Source organism: Rhinopithecus bieti, unplaced genomic scaffold (genome assembly GCF_001698545.2).
Source record: "Rhinopithecus bieti isolate Rb0 unplaced genomic scaffold, ASM169854v2 scaffold_26504, whole genome shotgun sequence".
Lineage (NCBI taxonomy): Eukaryota > Metazoa > Chordata > Mammalia > Primates > Cercopithecidae > Rhinopithecus > Rhinopithecus bieti.
Window position 1 is genome coordinate 160,996 of NW_016812891.1, and position 24,008 is coordinate 185,003.

General features: G+C 41.0%; 1 protein-coding gene across 1 annotated transcript in view; it reads left to right on the forward strand.

Annotated features, from left to right (window-relative positions):
* The window catches only part of SLC16A10 (solute carrier family 16 member 10), a 142,304-nt gene that overhangs the window by 92,866 nt on the left and 25,430 nt on the right, over positions 1 to 24,008 (forward strand). Inside the window, exon 3 of the mRNA XM_017847101.1 lies at positions 1,056 to 1,509. Within this exon, the coding sequence (XP_017702590.1) occupies positions 1,056 to 1,509 (454 nt within the window). The remainder of the gene's footprint in view (positions 1 to 1,055; positions 1,510 to 24,008) is intronic.

A 24,008-nucleotide genomic window follows, 5' to 3' on the forward strand; every position in this document is an offset into this window, starting at 1 on the left:
TTGAGCCTGATTTGAAGGTGGTGCTAGCTGTGGATAAATAGAGGGAGAAGGGCATCTCAGAGAGAGGATTGCCAACATGCCTTACTTTTATCAGATTCTAGAGTTCCTTATGATTACCTCAGCATGTTGCTAGACTAGCATTATTGTCCAAAATTTAATTATTAACCAACTTTATCTATCTTACTTTCTAATAAATTGTTTGCTTTTACTACTGATAGCCTTTTCAAAAAACTTTAACTAGTTTTTGTTCTTTACCGTAATTGTTTCAAAGAACATAATGATATGGTCCTTTATCTTCCTAAGAAATGTGCAATTATTTGGTCAAACTATAAGATTATTTAATCCATTATTCTTTTGACACACGCATGGCCTTACAGCTTACAAACTGAGATCACTAAAAGGAATACACGTAATTTAGTCTTTCTGCAGTCAGAATATGATTTCTTGTTTTCTTGCACAATATTGGGAACAGTGCAACACAGGGCGAAGGTTGGTCTGCAGCCCTTAGGCCAGCAAAAACAGGCACAACTGCGCCTCTGTGCAAATGTTCCTGACATAACCTTGGGGAAAAAATATAAAATGCGGCCTTTTCTTTTACTACCTTGTTTGGTAAGTACCTGGAAAAACTCCATGAAATAATTAGTTTTCATAGTTAATTCTAACTTTTTAAAAAAGTGTTTCATTGAGACTAGGTTTTGGTTTGTTAATTGAATCACTGTTGATTTTACCCTTCCTGGCACCAACCTTTATTTCTGAGCTGTGGAGAGCACAGTTCTTACTCAGTGCTGTGGGCGTCACCTGAAATCCACAGAAACAGGAGGCAGAACAAAATCACTGACGACCTTAATGGTTATTTTTCACACATTCAGATTAAATTAAAATATGTTTATTGCTACATTCTTGACTTACTGAGTTTTTCCCTCTATTTTGGTTAACTTTTACTTGTAGAAAATATGTTGATGAACAAAAACCCACTTTTACTATAAGGTTTTATTCTACCAAGCACACAGTAACAATATTGAAAACTGCTTTCCATCTTTTTCATCTTTATACAGTTCCATCGAGCCTCTGTACCTTACCTATGGAATCATATTTGCCTGCGGCTGCTCCTTTGCATACCAGCCTTCATTGGTCATTTTGGGACACTATTTCAAGAAGCGCCTTGGACTGGTGAATGGCATTGTCACTGCTGGCAGCAGTGTCTTCACAATCCTGCTGCCTTTGCTCTTAAGGGTTCTGATTGACAGCGTGGGCCTCTTTCACACACTGAGGGTGCTCTGCATCTTCATGTTTGTTCTCTTTCTGGCTGGCTTTACTTACCGACCTCTTGCTACCAGTACCAAAGATAAAGAGAGTGGAGGTAGCGGATCCTCCCTCTTTTCCAGGAGAAAGTTCAGTCCTCCAAAAAAAATTTTCAATTTTGCCATCTTCAAGGTGACAGCTTATGCAGTGTGGGCAGTTGGAATACCACTTGCACTTTTTGGATACTTTGTGCCTTATGTTCACTTGGTGAGTATGCTCCTTCACTGATCATGAATATTACTATTTCATAAAGAAAAACTTCTTTGAAGAGAAAGATAGGTCAAGTTAAAGTTGGCCTCAAACATTATCCTGGTTGTAATTTGGGTATTTTTGAAATGAAAGGTCTCTCAAGACAATGTCAATACACCATCAGACCACTAAACAGAGAGAGTATGTTTCATAGTGTGCTTTGGTATTTTAAAAACCCCACAAACCCAGCCAGACGCCATGGTGCCTTTCTGTGGTCCCAGCTACTAAGTTGAGGCAGGAGGATCGCTTGACCCCAGGAGTTCAAATCCAGCCTAGACAACATAGAGAGACTCTACCTCTAAAAATAAAATAAAAGTCCCCAAACAAACGCAATTTTTTTTTTTAAAAAAAAGTAAGGCCAAAATCTTGGAACAAATTGCATTCAGTATAAAACATTTGATAGGTCTCTTTTCTTCATATGGCTTTTATCAGGGACAAAGTTAGCGCTGTGATTTTGCTACCATAAGTAAATTGTTTTTCAACCAAAGGGTGTAGAAATTAGATAATTAGCAAAAAAAGCCATGACTTTGATACAAAGAAACATTACGTCTACTTGTGGTACACTTCTGGGAAAATGGGAATTCTGTTCAGAGGAATATCTGAGAAAAGTTACTCAAGTTCTAAATGAGGAAAGAGAGCTACAGTTTTATAGGAAATGAGTATTTCAAGTGCTCAAGCAGTTTATATTGTTTATTTCTATTTCCAAGGCAAAATTCAGCTTCGTTATACTGAAATCAGAATAATTAGTGTCTAGGTAGGGGTTGGTGGCTCACGCTTGTAATCCCACCACTTTGGGGAGCTGATGCAGGAGTTCAAGACCAGCGTGGGCAACATAGGGAGACTTCATCCCTACCTGGGGAAGAAAAAAAATAGAAGGAAGAAGCAGTGTCTAAAGTATCTGCCCCTGGCAACGTTTGTTCAAAAGTATTCATTATGTTTCTTCCTTTTTTCTTACTTTTATGGCTGAAAATGTATTCACAGTTCACCGTAAATGATAAACAAAACTGACATTGGCACACATATTTGTATGTTTGTGAACTTGGATTTTTTTCTAGCTTACAGTCTACTTTTGGAGATTTGTGCAGTTTTTCTTTAGTTAAGAAATAAGTATAAATATAACTTATTTATGGGTCATCAGGCTACATCCTGATCTGATAGTCCATTTGCATACTGTTAGGAAGGTATAGCTGAACCACCTTAAGCTAAGTTTCCTGAAATACAGATCTGTTGTGACAGGATTAACTTTACCAGCCAACCTCTTTCATAGCTTCTGTAGTCAAGAGAACATTTATTGTGTCCTTTCTCAAAAAGATGAGTAGAAATTCTTTTCCTTTTTCTTTTTTTCTTTTTTCCAGACAGGGTCTTGTTAAGTTGCTCAGGCTGGCTTCAAGCAATCCTCCTGCCTCAGCTGGGATTACAGGTGCAAGCCACCACACCCAGCTTTAAAAAAAAATTATCTTTGGTACTACTACGTGAACACACCCACAGAAATCAGTAACTCAGCTTTGCTAATACTGGACATTTACCAAAGGAAAAGTGGTAGATGACTGCCTAATTATTTTTGGTTATATATTTATAATTTGTAAATTAATTTCACATGTATTACTTCATGTGACTTTCACAATAAACCAGTAAAGCAGATAAAATAAATATTAGCTCCAATTTTACAGACTAAAAAACAGATCTATCGTTAATAGAGACGTTAGTGATTTTCCAAGAATTACATGTCAGTAAACAGCAGAGCAGGAGTTAGTTCTCTTCCACTGTACTTATCTGGTAGCAAACTCAGTCTACAGTCTTAATAGCATATTGGGCCACTTCCCTGGATATATTACCAAATGTGTCCATCTTACTGGGGGAAAAAATGAGTATGCCTAAGGAAATTTAATAAACATGTTATTTCTTCAGGTAAGTCAAATTTCATAGTAGAAGGTGAGTTAGACAGTGTTACAGATACTTTTGTGATCAGGAGATGGCAAATCAGATGGTGCACAGAACGATAAAGTTTCTGTTAATTCTGTTAATAAACCATGCCTTTTTTCTGCTCTGCCTTCTTCCAGGCATGTTTTCTTACAAAATATGTTGATACTTTTCATTTGAGATTTTCTCTTTCTCAACCCATTATGGCACCAAATGCAGCACGGTAGAGGAAAGATCAGACAGCTAAATGCCATATAGGTGTTTAAAGCTCCTCTTTGGTGATGTACTGAGTTTGTCACTTTGTTGTAATTTAAGGTTTGAATTATGGATACTTAACCAGGAATGGGACACTAGTTTCCTCCTTATACAGGGAAAAGATGTCTCATATCCTTCAAAAGACTAGTAAAGTAGATGATGTTCAATTCCTACTAAGCCCTTTATTGACTGTTGAGGGGACACATATATGAGGCATAAAAATTTGCTCTGAAGGAGCATAAACCTAGTACGTGTAATTAAAAATGGCTATAGTTTACAAAACACTTTTACATACATTCTCTCATTTAATATTCACAACGATGCAGTACCTGTGGCATATCCTCTTTATTTCATGGATGGGAAGACTAAGGCCCGGAAAGATTACATAACTTGCTCAGCCAGGCACAGTGGCTCACGCCTATAATCTCACTACTTTGGGAGAATGAGGTGGAAGGATCACTTGAGCCCAGCAGTTCAAGACCAACTTGAGCAACATAGTGAGATTCCATATCTACAAAAAGTAATTTAAAAAAATGATCCGGGCATGGTGGTGCATGCCTGTAGTCCCAGCTACTTGGGAGGCTGAGGTAGAAGGATCGCGTGAGCTCAGGAGGTCAAGGCTGCAGTGAGCCGTGATGGTGCGACTGCACTCCAGCCTGGGTGACTGAGTGAGACCCTATCTCTAAAAAAAATTAAAAAGTATTCTAAAGGAAGAACAGATTGAACAACTTTTAATTTATTTGTCTCCTCCTAGTGGCAGGCTTTTAAATATGGAAGGTGAAGAAATAAAGAGCCAGGTGTGGTGGTACACACCTGTAGTCCTAACTACTCAGGAGGCTGAGGCAGGAGGATCACTGGAGCCCAGGAGTTCAAGGCTGCGGTGTGCTATGATTGTGCCACTGCACGCCAGCCTGGGTTACAGAGTGAGACTCTGTCCCTAAAAAACAAATAATAAATAAAGAAGTAACTTGCTCAAGATCACAGAGATAGTGACTGATAATTATTAGTGTAGTACTTTTATGTAAGTGGCAGTATTGTATAGTGGTTTAATAGTGAAGGTTCTAGGCCTGGTGCAGTGGCTCACCCCTGTAATCCCAGCACTTTGGGAGGCCAAGGCAGGTGGATCACCAGAGGTCAGGAGTTCATGACCAGCCTGGCCAACATGGTGAAATCCCATCTCTACTAAAAATACAAAAATTAGCTGGGCGTGATGGCTGGCAGTTGTAATCTCAGCTACTCAGGAGACTGAAACAGGAGAATCGCTTGAACCGGGAGGCAGAGGCTGCAGTGAGCTAAGATCGCGCCATTGCACTCCAACCTGGGTGACAAGAGCGAAATTCCATCTCAAAAAAAAAAAAAAAAAAAAAAAAAAAAGTGAAGGTTCTGAAGTAAGACAGATCTGGGTTTAAATCCTGGTTTTATTTCTTACTAGTTGCATAACCCTGGACATCCTCTGTAAGCATCAGTTTCCTCATCTATGGAGATAAACCCAGTTTTGCAGAATTGTGAGGATTAGATAAAATATGTGTGAAACATCTGAGTTCTGGCAAAAAATGGGAGTTATTTTAATGTAAGACAATGTGATTGCCAGCTGAGTGGTTTTAAGGAATGAGATAGAAGATTTTAAAAGGAGAAAGATAATATTTATTTGGAAAAGTGGTTTTAAAAAGTTTCATAGTGGGCCAGGTGTGGTGGCTCACGTCTGTAATCCCAGCACTTTGGGAGGCCGAGGTGGGCGGATCATGAGGTCAGGAGATCGAGGCCATCCTGGCTAACACGGTGGAACTCCGTCTCTACTAAAAATACAAAAAAATTAGCCGGGCGTGGTGGCGGGTGCCTGTAGTCCCAGCTACTCGGAAGGCTGAGGCAGGAGAATGGCATGAACCCAGGAGGTGGAGCTTGCAGTGAGCCAAGATCGGGCCACTGCACTCAAAAAAAAAAAAAAGTTTCATAGCATTGGAGTTGGGCCTTGAGCATGAGATTTTGTGTACAAATCAGATCTTTGATCAACTAGGAAACTAACTTACCAGTTTAGGTCTTTGAAGATTCAGGAGTACAAGGGAGTGCTGTCACTGCTATGTTAAAAATTCTAAGATCTTATTAGATTGTACATGATGATTTGAGAGAGAATATGTATGCTTGCTTTCAAAGTGAGGTTGGAGGTTTGATCTTGCTGTAGTTGACTTTTCACAATGAAGAATTAGATTGCCTCCTGGAAGCTAATTCACCTCTCTCTTTTAGGCCTACCCACTTAAAATCTTTTTTAGAAGGGTACAAATCTTATAGATCGATTTAGATGAGGCCTAACTTTCTAAAAACGATTCCTAGTAGCGGCTGTGTCAGTTTTTATGAATTGCCCCTTTTGCCTGAGAGTGGTTTTGTTTTGTTTTCTGGAATCTTTTTATTTTGTTTTGTGTTATTTTTGGTTTTTTTTTGAGATGGAGTCTTGCTCTGTCTCCCAGGCTGTAGTGCAGTGATGCAATCTTGGCTCACTGCAATCTCCACTTCCCAGATTCAAGTGATTCTCCTGCCTCAGCCTCCCAGTAGCTGGGATTACAGGCGCCTGTCGCCACGCCTGACTTAATTTTTTGTATTTGTAGTAGAGACAGGGTTTTGCCATGTTGGCCAGGCTGGTCTGGAACTCCTGACCTCAAGTGATCCACATGCCTAGGCCTCCCAAAGTGCTGGTATTACAGGTGTGAGCCACCGTGCCTGGCCTCTGGGTTTCTTTTCTTTTCTTTTCTTTTTTTTTTTGTTTTATTACTCCTCTGACTCCAGTTTTTCTCCATTTAGCTTTCAGGAACATAAACTGTCTTGGTTTTCTGCCTGCCTCCACATCACTCCTCCTTAGTTTCTTTGCTCACTTCTTCTTTTTCCCACTGACCCCTGAATGTCAGCATGTCCTAGGGCTTGTCCCTGATCTTTTTCTCCATGTATTCTACTGGCGGTTTCATCCAGTCTCCTAAGTTCATACATCATGTTTATGTCAATGACTTCACATTTCTAATTCTAGTCCAGACCTTTTCCCTGAATCCTCCGCCAGAGCTGTATATCCAGCTGCTTACTTAGTATCTCCACTTGGGTAACTGCTAGATTCTTTCACACATATCCTAACCCTGACGTCTTGATCTTACCCCCTAAAACTTACTCTGCCCCCAGTCATCCTCATCTCAGGAGTTGGCAATTCCACCCTTTCAGTGGATCAGACTCAAAACTTTGGAGTCACCCTTGGCTCTTCTTTCTTGCACACCACAGTCCTGATCCAGTCAAGAAATCCTGGTGGCTTTTCTTTCAAAATATATCCAGGATCTGACCACCTCTCACCATCCTCACTACTCATACCTTAGCCCAGGCTACCACGTACCCCTAGCCTGGATCACTGCCAGAGCCTCCTAACTGGTCTCCCTGTTCCTTCTCTGGCCCGCGTAGTTTGTTCTTTATAAAGAAGCCACAGGCATTCTTTCTACACTAAGGCACTCTGCTCAGAATCCTTCAATGGCTTCCCATTTCTCTAAGAGTAAAAACCAGTATCCTTACAGTGGCCTACAAGGTCCTCCACAATCTGGCCCTCACTGCCTCTCCAAGCTTCCATCCCTGTCCCCTTGCCCACTCTGCTTCTGCCATTCACCTTTTCATGGGGCTCACCCTGACTACCTGCTTGAAGCTTCCTCTGTCCCTTTTCCCCTGAGTATTCCCAAACCCCTCCTATTACTCCTTTTCTTTTTGTGTAGCACTTAATACTTTCTAACATATTATCTATTTTACTTCTTTATTGTGGTCATTGCTTACTATCTGTATATTTACATGTCTGCTAGAATGTAAACCCCACAAGGGTAAGGATCTGTTTCATTCAATGGTAGATCCCAAGCATCTAGCGCAGTGCCTAGCATACACTGGGTGCTCAAATATTTGTTGAATGACTACATATATTCTGGATCAGTCTAAAGTGACACTGTATAAGTAATGTTCACTTTTTCACCATTTGGATCTTTAAAATTCTCCACTTTGATCCTATACTGATTTTTCACATTCTGTACTTGCAAGACATGGTGTTATTCATATTTATTCAATACCTGTTCAACAAATAAGCTCAAACTAAGCAAACCTCAGAATAATTGAGTAACCAGTAATGCTGTCCGTTGATGGAGGAGAGTTGGTGTGTTTTGCTCTGATTCACTTATGCCTTTACTGAAATTTTAAGATAAATAGAAGAAATTTCTGGTCCCTCAAGCAACTGTGTCTTCAGTAGCCACTGAAAAATCTCAAAGAGTCTGGAGTGGTGTGTGTAAGAATAGGTTACAGGATGCAGAACCATAGCCAGGCCTCAGGTCTACATAGCTTTGGTTGAGCATTGCACATAGGGCCTCATGAGGTAACTGATAAATGCCAAACATGACAGTGATAAATGCCAAATATGACAATGATAAATGCTAAAGAATGACAGTGGCAAAGATAATGAAGTTACCAAAAATGATGGTAACTGTTCTCATTGGCATGAAATGCTCCATCCCCAATATGAAGCTGATGATTTAGTTTCGGTTACTCTCTTCTCTCTCCCCTGCTACTCAACTTGAAAATCAGCTACTTAGTACCTGTGTTCTTCGACTCTAGACCGTATCATTGGGTCAAATTTCAGTTTTTAAATTTGAGGTCCACATGGTTCTCTGTCAAGAAGATGACTGACTCATATATTGAAATCTGTAAAATATGTATTCATTAGCCTGTTTTTTAAAAACTCCCTTATAAGTGGGTTGACTTTGTGGCAGATAGTAATTGACTGTTCTCAAAAGAAATTTTGACCTGGTAGGAAGATCCCATTTACCTGATGCTATGATTAAAGACAGACAGATCATTTGCTTGCTAGCAGGGCAATTAGGTGGACTTGAAGTCCGCTAATAATTGGAAATGAATTTTTTTTGTTTTTTGAGACTGAGTCGCATTCTGTCACCTAGGCTGGAGGGCAGTGGCGTGATCTTGGCTCACTGCAACCCCCGCCTCCTGGGTTCAAGCAATTCTCCCACCTCAGCCTCCCAAGTAGCTGGGATTACAGGCACCTGCCACCACGCCTAGCTAATTTTTGAATTTTTTGGTAGAGATGGGGTTTCACCATGTTGGCCAGGTTGGTCTCAAACTCCTGACCTCAGGTGATCTGCCTGCCTTGGCCTCCCAAAGTGCTGGATTACAGGCATTAGCCACTGTCCTGGCCACGAATTGTATTTTTAAACCAGAAATGAAAATTTGAGGCTAATAAGTCAGTACAAGGAGCATGTGAACCTCAAAAGGTATTTTTTAGCTTTCAGTAGTGCCAGATGCTGCCAAGGGTCAGTCAACACTGGAATGTAGCTATTGGACCTTGCTAGGCAGAGCACCTCCATTTACACTGTGGTCAGAGCAGCAGTACTGCTCCAAGCCAGAGCTAAGGGCACTGAGCCATGCAAATAGGACCAGCATACAAGCCTTCATCTCTCTGTGGCTTCCTCAGAGGCAGATTCATGTAACGTTTGCCAAGAATTGATTATGTGTCAAGCACTTCCCCAAAATCTCACAGAACCACCACAAGGATGAGTGTAATAGCAAACACATACTTAGAGCCAAGGAAACAATTCTGCAAAGCTGTGCTTGTTCAGAGTCATTCGCTTTATGCTTAAAGCTGGGATTTGAATACAGGTTTCAGACAAATATGTCTGAAATATACTCTTTTTATGAAGGAGTCTGCATTCCTTCATGACTAATCCAGAGATGGGAGTGCTGCTATTTTCAGCCACACTGGGCCTACACCAAAGATTGCTTTGCATGTTTCCCTTCTATTCTCTCAAAACTAAGAACAGAGCCCATGTTGAGTTGTTCCAGCACTCAGAGCATGCTTCACAGCAAGGGAGAAAACTCTGGAGGAAACCAGCTTTTGTTTTGATATAATTAATGGGAATGAGAAAATATCTATACCCTTATTTTCAGCCCCAACTTCTCTTTTGATCTCTAGTACGTTGTGAATATGAGAAAACTGAGGCCATGCAAAGTTACTTTTTACAACCTGTGACAAACAGAACATGGACCATACATAGCTTCGTGTTCAATTTTGCTTTCTACAGTAAACATTAAGTGTAGCAGAAGAACAAAAATGGACATATACAAATTTATAGCAAGATCTATCCTTTCTTTGATTAACATAAATACTATTTTAGGAAAATGGAAAAAGGTAAACTGCTTGAAATTTAGTCATATATAAACGCTCTGAGGCCACTGGTGGATCATTAGTCTCCTGAGAGAGCTCTAAAGAATTAGTGTGTTGGAAAACTGTTCCCTCTTGCTAGTGTGTAAATTTCACCAGTGGGGTTTTTTTTTTTTTTAAGACAGGGCCTCACTCTTTTGTCCAGGCTGGAATGCAGGGGTGCAATCATTCCTCACTGTAGCCTCGACCTCCTGGGCTCAAGCAATACTCCCACCTCAGCCTCCCAAGTAGCTAAGAGCAGAGGTGCACACTACCACACATGGCTAATTTTTAAATTTTGGGGGGAGATGGGGTTCTCACCACATTGCCCAGTCTGGTCTCAAACTTCTGGGCTCAAACAATCCTCCTGCCTTGGCTCCCCACCAAAGCACTGGGATGACAGGTGCAAGCCACTGCACCTGGCCTTCACTAGGTTTTTCATTTTGTTTTGCATGTATCTCAGGTTTTATTTGATAAAATGCAGTATACTTTGAATCATCTCAAATTTCATTTCTAATATGGACATTGGCATGTCTCAAATGTCATAATTTGGATTCATAATCAAATTAAAGTTTGTTCAAGTTTGAGGAACCTAAATTTAACCAATTAGATAAGGGTCCTTTCATGTTTTTATGTCAACTAGAAAATAAATTGTTACGATATGGGATGAATAGAAATAGAAATCTTAATTTGAAGAATCTTCCCCTTGTGAGGCTATCCTAAGTGGCTTTTGCCTGACATTGACAAGGTGGTTTTGGGTTGTGGAGAGAGTTGTCTGATCCATTGAGAGTACATTTCTTACCTTCAATGTCTAGGGCATCCTTTGGGAGAAGCCCTTGCAGTCACTAACTCTAAGGATCATAGAGCATAAGCATAAGCAGGCCTTCTTATGTATTCATGCTGTCAGGAAGGGTCTTCAGCACCCAGAGTTCTAGCGGCTGTACACTGCTGATGTGTTAGCCCTCGGCTGCTCATGTTACATCTGTTTCCCCCTGTGCTTCCCCCCTTTCTATCCCTATCGTTAGCTCTCTGGCTCTTTTGCCCCTCTCCCCTTGGGCAGCTTACTTGTAATTACAAAGTTTATGTTCCCTCATAACAGATTGTAAAAGTGCTCATTTAAAGGGCAACATGCACCCATTTGGAGGTGTATAATTGCAAACATGGAATCCCTCTGTCTCTGTTATGTAATCCCCGTATCTCTGTATCCATGTTAAATTGAATTGATGCTTTTTTGAAGTAAAATGGTAAGAACAATGGCAACATCTAGGCTTCAGAGCATAGTTTAAGATTTTTGCCCAATCCGCCAACCCATGCAATGGTGTGGTTTGTCTAAAAGAAAACCACAGGTTTCTTGTAGACAAATATAACATTTATTTCCCGCATTTCTTTTTGATTTAACATTTTTTAACCTTTTAGTTAACGTTTTTATTAACATTTTAGTCTACAAGATGCTTCCACATTATCTGTCACTGGAGTGTCGGACCACCATGTGAAATGGGCAATATCAGGGCTTCTGTCTAGCAAGAAAAGAACCAGAGTTGGGGTGGCGGAACAACTGCTCAGGGTTGCAAGGATGGTACATGGTGCAACCAGGGCTTGAGCTTGGGTCTTCTTACAAGTGTGGCTTTTAAATAACATACTTAAGTGCCTGCCAAAAAAGTATAACAGTAACTTAGGACCTGAAAGGCATTGTACAGGTCACGTATTTGCACTCCTCCCTCTGCCCTACAAAAAAAGAAAGGTAAAGGAACTAAGACACGGAACGGTTAAGTTGCTGGCCAAAAGCCAGTTATAAAAGTAGCAGAACTGGGTGTAACCCCCAAGAACATCCATGGAAAATAAATGGAAGCTTATTACAGCCCAGCCTGTAAATATGTACGTAGAAACAGAATGTGTATGTAGAAACAAAATTATTACAGGAGTGAAATTAGTTTCTGTCCTAACCCTGGTCAACTCATAGGGTTCATTTCCGAATCAGGAGGTTGCTTTGCCATTTTGACATGATGCATTTTCTCAGAGTTGCCAACAGCAGTTGCACTGTCTTTGTTGTCTTTCTTTCATGGATCTATTTGGAGCTCAGGGACAAGGTTGTTGTGCAGCAGATTGTCCCTGACAATGCAAGGCTCACAATTGTATCCTTGTAAACCAAAGGTCACTGTACACTCGGCCAGGAATGGACTGCTGAAGGTGACCTCTCCTTCATGTTGGTTGGTTTACCTCTGTTGGTTGGTTGTGTTTATCTCTGTTCACTATAAGGTTCTGACAGAAGCAAAGTCTTGTGCCCCATTACATGTCCCCAGCTTGGTGGATGATGGTTGTAGAGTGCTGGAAATGTTTTTATTGATTTAAAATGGAGTTATGTAACTGAAGAGTTGCCCTATCTCTGTCTTCGTAGCACTGCAACCAATTAAAATAGAAAGGCTTAGAATGTTAATTCTGTTTTTGGCCTAGAGGCTTAAATACTAGGGTTTAAAAGTTTCATTTACTTTCTCTCTCCCTCTTTTCCTCCCTCCCTTCTTTCTTCCCTCCCTCCCTTCTTCCCTTTTTCCTTTTTCTTAGCTATACAGAATGCTTTGCTACTTTGCAAAACAAAGAGTAATTACATTGCTTTTTCATCAAGATTTTCAAATTTAAGTAATTTTGTTTTTCTACTTTTCATTCAAAAATAGGCTTACAACATTTCCTTGACACCAGGATATATATATATATTTAGAGACTGGGTCTTGCTATGTTGTTCAGGCTGGCCTTGAACTCCTGGTGTCAAGTGATCCTCCTGTCTCAACCTCCGCAAGTGCTGGGATCACAGGCATGAGCCACTGTACTCAGCCTTTGTTAATCTAAATATGATAATTTACCCACTGAGATTCATGTGTGCTGATTAAATTTACTCTTAATCCCTATATGTATTTCTTGTATTTTTGTTGTTGTTGTTATGTGGCCTGAAAATGTTTCCTTTATTTATTCATTCCCTTCGGTATTTACGCACATATACGTTTTCTGATTCAACTCTCATGGTAACCTTTTATCAGGAAAGCAGCGCTAATTGTGGTTCTCCTACTAATAGATATGAACACTGAGGCTCAGAGAGGTTTAAAAGGTTTGCTAAGGTTGCACAGTTAAGTAACAGGGTTGCCATTAGAATAAATTATATTTAAATTAATTTATTGTTGTTTGATTTGCTCTAATTATAAATCAGTTAAACAGATTCAAGCATTCATTTGAGTGTCTATTGTGTGCCACAGACATTCTAGATGTGGGGATACAATGCTAAGAAGAGATACTTTCTCACACATAGCTCAATAAACAAGTAAGTTCATAAAGAAACAAAGTAATTTTCAAATAGTGATATTTTCTTCAAAGAAAACAAAATGAGATGGAAGGTGATGGTAAGAAATGGTAAGAGACAACTTTAGCCAGTCAGGGACAACCTCATTGAAAAGCTGATAGTAAGTACATCCTTTGGGTGAAGGGTAGTATTAGGTACTTTGAAGATACAAAAATAAGACAGCTTTCTGTTGCCCTTGGGAGGCCTGTAACAGAATTTCTCAAGTCTCTAAGGCAATCAAGAGTTAGATTTTTTAATCCAACTTATGTTTGTTTGATGTATTATTAAAAATCTGCATGTCAAAAATGAAAATATCTTGCATACTTTGCTGTAGGACCCAATCATTGTTTCTTCTTCATATACTGTATTAGTCTGTTTTCACACTGCTAATAAAGACTTACCCAAGACTGGGTAATTTATAAAGAAAAAGAGGTTTAATGGACTCACAGTTCCACATGGCTGGGGAGGATTCACAGTCATGGTGGAAGATGGAGGAGGAGCAAAGGCATGTCTTACATGGTGGCAGGCAAGGGAGTATGTGCAGGGGAACTGCCCTTTATAAAACCATCAGATATCATGAGACTTATTCACGATCATGAGAATAGCACAAGAAAAACCCACCCCCAAGATTTAATTACCTCCCACCAGCTTGCTCCCACGACATGTGGGGATTATGGGAGCTATAATTCAAGATGAAATTTGGGTAGGAAACACAGCCAAACCATATCATTCTGCCCCTGGCTCCTCCCACATCTCATGTCCTCATATTTCAAAACCAATTATGCCTTCCCAATAGTCCCTCAAAGTCTTAACTCATTTCAGCATTAACTCAAAAGTCCACAGTCCAAAGTCTTATCTGAGACAAGGCAAGTCCCTTCTGCCTATGAATCTGTGAAATCAAAAGCAAGTTAGTTACTTCCTAGATACAATAAGGATACAAGCATTGGGTAAATACACCCATTCCAAGTGGGAGAAATTGGCCAAAACAAAGGGGCTACAGGCCCCATGCAAGTCCGAAATCCAGTAGGGCAGTTATTAAACTTTAAAGTTCCAAAATGATCTTCTTTGATTCCATGTCTCACATTCAGGGCACATTGATGCAAGAGGTGTGCTCCCATGGCCTTGGGAAGCTCTGCCCCTGTGGCTTTGCAGGGTACAGCCCCCCTTCCAGCTGCTTTCATGGGCTGACATTGAGGGTCTGCAGCTTTTCCAGATGCACAATGTAGGCTGTTGGTGGATCTACTATTCTGGGGTCTGGAGGACAGTATCCCTCTTCTCATAGCTCCACTAGGCAGTGCCCCACTGGGGACTCTGTAGGGGCTCCGATCCCACATTTCACTTCCACACTGCCCTAGCAGAGGTTCTTCATGAGGGCCCTGCCCCTGCAGCAAACTTCTGTCTGTATATCCAGGCATTTCCATACATCCTCTGAAATCTAGGTGGAGGTTCCCAAACCTCAATTCTTGACTTCTGTGCACCCACAGACTCAACACCATGTGGAAGCTGCCAAGGTTTGGGGCTTGCACCCTCTGAAGCCATGACCTGAGCTGTATCTTAGCCCCTTTTAGCCATGGCTGGAGCAGCTAGGATACAGTACACTAAGTCCCTAAGCTGCACACAGCATGGGGGGCCTCTGGGCCTGGCCTATGAAACCATTTTTTCCTCCTAGATCTTCAGGCCTGTAATGGGAGGGACTACCTTGAAGGTCTGTGGCATGCCCTGGGGACATTTTCACCATTGTCTTGGCAATTAACATTGGGCTTCTTCTCACTTATGGAAATTCTGCAAATTTCTGCAGCTGGCTTGAATTCCTCCCCAGAAAATGGGTTTTTCTTTTTCTTCTTCTTATTTTATTATACTTTAAGTTCTGGAATACATGTGCAGAATGTGCAGGTTTATTACATAGGTATACATGTGCCAGCCATGGTGGTTTGCTGTACCCATCAACCTGTCAGCTACATTAGGTATTTCTCCTAATGCTATCCCTCCTGTAGCCCCCCATCCCCCTGACCAGCCCTGGTGTGTGATGTTCCCCTCCCTGTGTCCTTGTGTTTTGATTTTTCAGCTCCCACTTACGAGTGAGAGCATGCGGTGTTTGGTTTTCTGTTCCTGTCTTAGTTTCCTGAGAATGGTGATGGTTTGCCAGCTTCACGCACCGTCCGCTGCAAAGGAAGGAACCCGTCCCCCTTTATGGCTGCATAGTATAGTCTGCATGGTATACAGTATTGTGCCACTTTTTCCTTTAAATCTCAAGACCCCTTTGTCATCTGATGGGGCCATTTGGGTTGGTTCCAAGTCTTTCTATTGTGAATAGTGGCTGCAAATAAGGACCATACATGTTTTTTTTTTTGACATGATGCATGTGGTCTTTATAGTAGCGAATGAATTTATAAATCCTTGTGATATTAATATCTCTTTCAGTAAAGTAAGGATTGCTGGGTCAATAATGGTGAATATTCTGGTTCATAGTTTCCTTTAAGGAAGGTGTGCACCACTGTCTTCCACAGTAGTCTTGAACTAATTTTACACTGCCACCAACCAGATGTAGTAAAGCGTTCCTATTTCTGCCACATCCTTCTCCTAGCATCTGTTGTATTGGGCTGATATTGTTTATAGTGATTGCCCTGGTTCTATACTGGTCCAGGAGATGGTATGGTCATTGTGGTTTGTGATTTGCATTTTCTGTAATCGACGCAGTGATGAATCTTTTTTTATATAATTGTTTTGTTGGACTGCATAAACGTCTTCTTTGAAAAGTGTCGTTCTATATCCTGTTCACACATACTTTTGATGGGGTTGTATTTTCTTGTAAATTTGGTGTTTGAATTAGTCTTCTGAGAAGGTTGTGGATATTATCGTGCCTTTTGTCAGATGGATAAGATTTTGCAAAAATGTTCTCTCGCCATTCTGTAAGTTGCCCTGTTCACCTGATGGGTAGGTTTATCTTTGCTTGTGCAGAAGCCTCTTTTAGTTGATATTATATCCATTTGTCCATTTTGGCTTTTTTGGCATGCTTTTGTGTTTTAAGTCATGAGAATCTTGTGGCCCAGTTGCCTATGTCCTGAATGGTAATATACCGTATGGTTTTCTTCTAAGAGTGGTTATGTGTTCCATTGCATCAACGAGCTGCAAATTCTGCCAAAACTTTTTATGCTCTGCTTCTTGATACACCTTTGCTGCTTAGAATTTCTTTGGCAACTAGATAGACGCACAAATCATCCTCTTCATCAAGTTCGTAATAGTTTCCATCAGATCTCTAGGGCCCAGTCACAAAATGGCCACCCCATCTCTTTGTATAGCCAAGTTGTTGACTGCTTTACTTTGCAGTAATCCCGACAAATTCCTCCATCTCCATTCCCGAGACCTTACCTCAGCAAGGCCATTCCAATTCAGGTCGTCTAAGGAAGTTCCAAACTTTCCCCCACGATCTTGCCGTTTCTCTGAGCCCTTAACATCAAGTCTCTGGGAAGTTCCAAAACTTTCCCACATTTTCTATCTTCTTCTGAGCCTTCCAAACTGTTCCAGCCTCTGCCTGTTACCCAGTTCCAAAGTTGCTTCCACATGTTTGGGTTTCTTTACAGCAGCACCTCACTACCCAGTACCAATTTACTGTATTAGTCTGTTCTCATGCTGCTAATAAAGACATACCCGAGACTGGGTAATTTATAAAGAAAAAGAGGTTTAATGGACTCACAGTTCCATACGGCTGGGGAGGCTGCACAATCATGGCAGAAGGCAGAGGAGGAGCACAACCAAGTCTTACGTGGCAGGAGGCAAGAGTGTGCATGCAGAGGAACTGCCCTTTATGAAACTATCATGAGAACAGCACAGGAAAAACCCACCCCCATGATTTAATTACCTCCCACCAGGTTCCTCCTAGGACACATGGGGATTATGGGAGTTACAATTCAAGATGAGATCTGGTTGGGAACACAGCCAAGCCATATTATGTACTTTATTAACTTACCTCTTCTAATAATATACTAGTGTTACTTGGTTCTCATGTGGTTATTCTTATTACCTTTTTTGGAGATGAAGTCTCACTATGTTGCCCAAGCTAGTCTCAAACTCCTGGGCATGAGCCATCCTCCCATGGTTGCCTCCCAAAGTGCTGGGATTACAGATGTGAGCCATCATACCCAGCCTCATATGGTTATTACAGTGAATGATTAAGATACCTTCTCTCCTTTACTTTGTCCCTACTTTTTCTCAGATTTTTTTCAGTGATGTCTATGCTTTTCTTGTTTTCTAGCTTTTCTAACGTTGCATTTATTTTCCTTCAGATCTCAACATCTGCTGCAATTTGACTATTCAGGTTAGTGACAATTTGCCCATTTGTCAGTTTTGTGCCTTAGGCAGTATTCACCAGCATTCTCCTACTTGAGATGAATAAGGATCTTTATTTCTCTGACCACTTGTTTACTCATTCATGCAAAGTTTAATATTTACAGAACACTTTCATCAAAACAAGCTAGTTTTTTCTTTTCAAAATATACTATCCTAGCATAGGAACTTGAGAGAAGAGGTGATAATACAGAAGAAATCTAGAGAACTGATCGTGTAGAAATAATTAAACTAAAACAACGCTGCTGCTTATAGTAAGGTAGACCAAGTTTGTCCTGTGTTCCAAATTACACTTAGCCAAAATAAATATTTATAGATAATTGAATAGTAGTTTTAAGAAATGATTCATGGATTTCTCAGGGGTGGAAATTATCCCTGTAATGTAGGCCCCAAACTTCTAAAATATTTTAAATTTGTGAGGGAGAAATAAACCCACAAACATGTGAAAATATCTAATTTTAGCTTAAGTTGAAAAACAGCAGTAGTGTATTTTTTGTTAGGCCCTTATATTGGGTAATATAGTCTATGTAAGTATGGGAAAGGCTGGTGAAAACTGTGGATTTATCTACAAAATACATTAGTACATTGGGGAGTTTTGTGTGGGAAGTGTCCTAACACCTCAGGAAATGCTAAGGAAGAAATGGGTAAGGCAGACTGAACATTCCACAAGGGTAGGAGAGCGTCTTCTCTTCATTGCTCTAGCCCCAGCACCTAGCATGTGCCTGGCACTCCGTCTTTTCTTTTCTTTTTTTTTTTTTAACTGATTTCAGGTTGAGTTTATAGGCTGGTAGAGTGCAAGGTCTACTAATTTCTCTGCTCATGACTAGTTTACATTCTAATAGCACTTTATGTTCTTCAAGTGCTTTTTTTCTTTGTTCTTCAATGTATAATAAGGTGAGAACAGTTTTATCTCCATCTTGCAGGGAGAAGAGCTAGTTAAGAGACTTTCTCAGGTCACACACATGTAGTTAATGACAGGGTGAGGTTTAAACCTTCATAGAAATAAAAGTGATTTTATAATTATCTTGACTAGTTTCAATGTGAAATAACTTAAAGGTATGGAAGTGGATGCCAAGAGGTATAGTCAGTCTTGCTGGAGTAAAATAATGCCCTGTGCCTTCTCCCAGCTGCTGCTTCCAGAAGAATGGGGTGTCTGAGTGTGAACATCACCCAACAAGTAGGTTAACAGATGCCCACGCCCCTCTTGACCCACACACATATCAGTGGGATTTGGAATGCTGCCACATATTGATGATTGAATTTATGAAGCATTATAATATCCTCAATAATAAACCACGTGTCCCTGTCCCAACTTGTTATCTCTGCTTCTGTGAACACATGTTTTCTTTTATGTGCTCCTTACTCCTCAGGAGCTCTCTCAGGGACTTCTCAGTTCCTGACCCTGTCCTTTTCAGCATTTTCTCAGAGGACAATTCTTAGCTCCCTGTTGATCCCTCAAGCATTAATTGCTTTTACTGCCAGGTATTTCCTTGCTAGACTCTTGAGCCCTCAGAGCTGAATTATGGAGTCAGAATTGCTCAGGATTAGGAATCACCTCATGTCCCCACCATCCCCGCTTCCTTGTGTGGCACTTTCTCAACTCTGCATCCCTTTCACCTTCACAGCAACCCTGTAACGTACCCAAAGCAGTGTCATACTCAGTGCCTCCTTTTCTCTCCCGAAATAAAATTCCTAGATAAGAAGACCTCTATATTCCAGGCCTTGTCTTTGATTTTAGAAAAAAAGAAAACCTACCTATATACATAATGTTTTTAAACCTCAGTAACGTCCCACTTGTTACAGTAAGGAGAAATAAAAGAAGTAAGATAATGCTTGGGATACGTGCTACAACAGGGATGAACCATGAGGACACTACACCAAGTGAAATAGTCCAGGCACAAAAGCACAAATACTGTATGGTTCCGCTTAGATGCAGTACCCAGAGAAGTCACATTCATAAATACTGAAAGTTGTATGGTGGTCTCCAAGGGGAGGGGGAAATGAGAAGTTATTTAATGGGTGAAGAGTTTCAGCTTGAGAAAATGAAAAAGTTCTGGAGCAGAATGGTGGTGACAGTTGTACAACAATGTAAATGTACTTAATATAGTACACTTAAACTGGTTAAAATGGCAAATTTTATGAGATAGGAATTTATCACAATAAAAAATTAAAAAGTAAGAAAAGCTACTGCTTGGGCAAAAGTATATCAGAAAGATAAAAATAGTCCCCACAAATTTCCAAAACAACCCTAATGAGGTGTTGCTGCCTAAATTGTGAACTAGATTGTGAACCAAATTGTGAAACAATGTGTAGTATTTGAGACTGGGAAACTGATGCCCAAGATTTTAGCCTCAATAAGGAGTAGAGTTCATAATTTGACTCCAAAGACATGTCTTTCACTACCGTGCCAAGGCCATCTGATTCCCTGTCCAAAGAAGTTTTCTCTCTGCTCTGTAGGCTGCCTTAATCCAGAGTACCCAGGCTTTCCACTTTCTTATCTGTCCTCCTACCAAGGTGTGGTCCTTTTCTTCCTGAACATTGTATAATTACCAGACAAAACTAAACATATTTAAAATATAAGCAGTCCTCTATATCCAAGATTCCACATCCTTGGATTCAACCAACCATGGATTGAAAATATTTGGGGGGAAAAACAATAAAAATAACACTGGCCTGGGCAGCATAGTGAGATGCCATCTCTACAAAAACATAAAAAATTAGCTGAGCATTCCAGCACTTTGGGAGGCCGAGGCAGGCAGATCACCTGAGGTCAGGAGTTCGAGACCAGACTGGCCAACATGGCAAAACCCTGTCTGTACTAAAAATACAAAAATTAGCCAGGCATGATCGCAGCTGCCTGTAGTCCCAGCTACTCAGGAGGCTGAGGCAGGGAAAATTTCTTGAACCCGGGAAGCAGAGGTTGCAGTTAGCCAAGATCCCGCCACTGCACTGCAGCCTGGGTGACAGAGCGAGACTCCTTCTCAAAAAAATAAAAATAAAAATAAATAAATAAAAAATTAGCTGAGCATAGTGGCATGTGCCCATGGTCCCAGTTACTTGGGAGGGTGAGGTGGCAGTGAGCCGTGATCATACCACTGTACTCCAGCCTAGGCAACAGCGAGACCCCATCTCAAAACAAAAACAATAAAAAAGAACACAGGTTAAAAACAAAATGCAGGCTGGGCTCAGTGGCTTATGCCTGTATCCCAGAACTTTGAGAGGCCAAGGTGGGAGGATTGCTTGTGCTCAGGAGTTCGAGATCAGCCTGGGTAACAGGGCGAGACCACATCTCTACAAACAACAACAACAACAACAACAACAACAGGAGACTGTACTTTCAGGGACCATTTCTGGGGATCATAGTTTGTTACTAGAGAAGTTTTTCTGTGTAGAGCGTTGAAATATAAAAATGCAGAATAACTATTTACATAGCATTTACATGGTATTGGTTATTATAAGTAATCTAGAGATTAAAGTATACAGGAGGATATACATAGGTTACATGCAAATACTACACCATTTTATATCAGGGACTTGAGTATCCATAGATAGGGGTATCCGAGGAGGTGTGGGTTCAGTTCCCAATGGATACAAAGAGACTAATGTTAATTTCATTTCCCCAACCCCCACGACAGAACTCTGAAATAAGAATAAGAAAAGGAACAGTTGGGATAGACAATATCAGAAGTATGTGGAAATGATAGCAGTGGAAGGAAAGCTGATCTAGGCCTACTCAACAAATTTTAATCTTCATTCTGGTAAAAACAAATTAGATTTATGGATGCAAATTTGAGCCAGCAATTAGATGGCTCTTAGGATTAATAAAAAAGACTGAACACCATGCCTTCCAAAGACTGAGGGAAAGAGAAAGATAGATAGGAGACTTTGCAAATAGCACTTTCGCCAACATTATTAGCCTAAATCTTAGTGAAGAGAGGTTAGAAGGTAGAATTTTCATGGAAGGATCCATTTTCTTCACTTCAGAATTAAGGGAAAATTAGGAAGCTGAATAAGAACTAATGGCCTAATTTATTTGTTTTCTTTCTAAAATCAAATCTTTTCTTTTTTTTTTTGAGATGGAGTCTCGCTCTGTCACCCCAGGCTGGGCGTGCAGTGGCCGCTATTCAGTCACTGCAAGCCCGCACTCCCGCGGTTCACTGCCATTCTCTGCCTCAGCCTCCAAGTAGCTGGGGACCACAGGCGCCCGCCTCCACGCTCCGGCTAGTTTTTTGTATTTTTTAGTAGAGGCAGGGTTCAACTGTGTTCGCCAGGATGGTCTCAGATCTCCTGAAACCTTGTGATCCACCCGTCTCAGGCCTCCCAAGTGCTGGGTTACAGGCTGAGCCACCCGCGCCCGGCCAAATCTTAAACTAAGTTAAAATTTCAATAACCAACAGAATAAGGTAGAACCAATTTTTTTGTGAATTTACAAAATACTTGCTTATTGACACTACTGCCAAGGTCATTAAATAAGTTATCAAATTACCTCAGATCCCAGTGATTTAAATAATACTTTCTGAATGTAACCTTTTCTGTTTTAAAAAGAAGCTGTATTAGGTTCTTGTGTTCCTATAAAGAAATACCCAAGGCTGGATGATTTATAAAGAAAAGAGGTTTCCTTGGTTCGCGATTCTACAGGCTGTGTAGGAAGCATGGCCCCAGCATCTGCTCAGTTTCTGGTGAGGTCTCAGGGAGCTTTTACTCATGGCAAAAGCAGAGTGGGAGCAGCAGGTCACTTGATGAGATTGGGAGCAACAGTGTCGGTGGGGAGCTGCCACACTCTTAACCCAATCTCTGTTGAACTCAAGCAATTTATCATCAAGGGAATGGTGCTAAGCCACTCGTGATAGATCCACCTCCAAAATCCAGTCACCTCCCGCCAGGTCCCACCTCTAACGTTGGGAATCACATTTCAACATGAGATATGGAAGGGACAAACGTTCAAACCATATCAGAAGCCTATCTTAAGCCAGGCATGGTGGCTCACACCTGTAATCGCAGCACTTTGAGAGGCCGAGGCAGGCAGATCACTTGAGGTCAGGAGTTTGAGACCAGCATGGGCAACATGGTGAAACCCCATCTCTACTAAAAATACAAAAACTAGCTAGGCATGGTGGCACACGCCTGTAATCCCAGCTACTTGGGAGGCTGAGACCCGCAGGTGGAGGTTGCAGTGAACTGAGATTCTGCCCTTGCACTCGTCTGGGCAACAGAGCGAGGCTCCATCTAAAAAAGATAAAGAGCCTATATTAAACTTCTAAAATTTTATACCATTTCAACTAGCCTTTTGTTGGGTGCATTTGTTCACTTTGGACTATTTTTCCAAATTCATATACAGTCATGCATCTCTTAACAATGAGGATATGTTCTGAGAAATGCATGTTGTGCAAACATCAGAGAATGTACTTAGACAAACCTACATGGTGTAGTCACTACATACCTAGGCTATATGGCATAGGTATAGCCTATTGCTCCTGGGCTACAAACCTGTACAGCATGTTACTGTGCTGAATGCTGTAGGCAGTTGTAACACATGGTATTTGTGTATCTAAACATAGAGGAGGTACCGTGAAAGTACAGGATTATAATCTTATGGAATTGCTGTTGTATATGTGGTTCATCTTTGACCAGAAATGTTATTAAGTAGCACATGACTGTAATTCCACTATTGATTGGAGACTCCATAACCCACACCTGTCTGTTCATTTGCATGCACATTTAGCCGATAGGTGACTTTATCACCAGATCAACCCAAGAATAACTTTAAAGAGCATGTCCCCTTTTCTTGTTTTTAAATAAATGTAAAACATGGAAGTACATGATACCTCAAAGGAGCACGAATCACAGACAGGAGCCCACATCTACAGAGCCTTTGCAACCACTTTTTATCTTCAAAGTGCTCTACCAAAGTATTGGAGTCAGTCAGTCATGCAGATAGGCTGCCACCATGGCTGAGCCCTCAGGAGCCATCTTGATGACCAGCATAGATGCAGTCTGTTGTGTTCATTCAAACTTGCCAGGAACCAAGGATCTGAGAGAGTGGTAAGTCTGGTGTGCCAAGAATGAAACTCCAGAAAAGAAACTTCCGAATCAAATTTGAATTTAGGCTGGGTGTGGTGGCTCACACCAGTAGTCCCAGCGCTTTGGGAGGCTGAGGTGGGCAGATCACCTGAGGTCAGGAGTTCAAGACCAGCCTGGGCAACATGGTGAAATCCTGTTTCTACTAAAAATACAAAATTAGCTAGGTATGGTGGCGGACACCTGTAATCCCAGTTAAATGGGAGACTGACACAGGAGAATCGCTTGAATCCGGGAGGCGGAGGTTGCAGTGAGCCGAGATCACACCATTGCACTCCAGCCTGGGCAACAAGGCTGAAAAGCAATCTAAAAAAAAAAAAAAAAAAA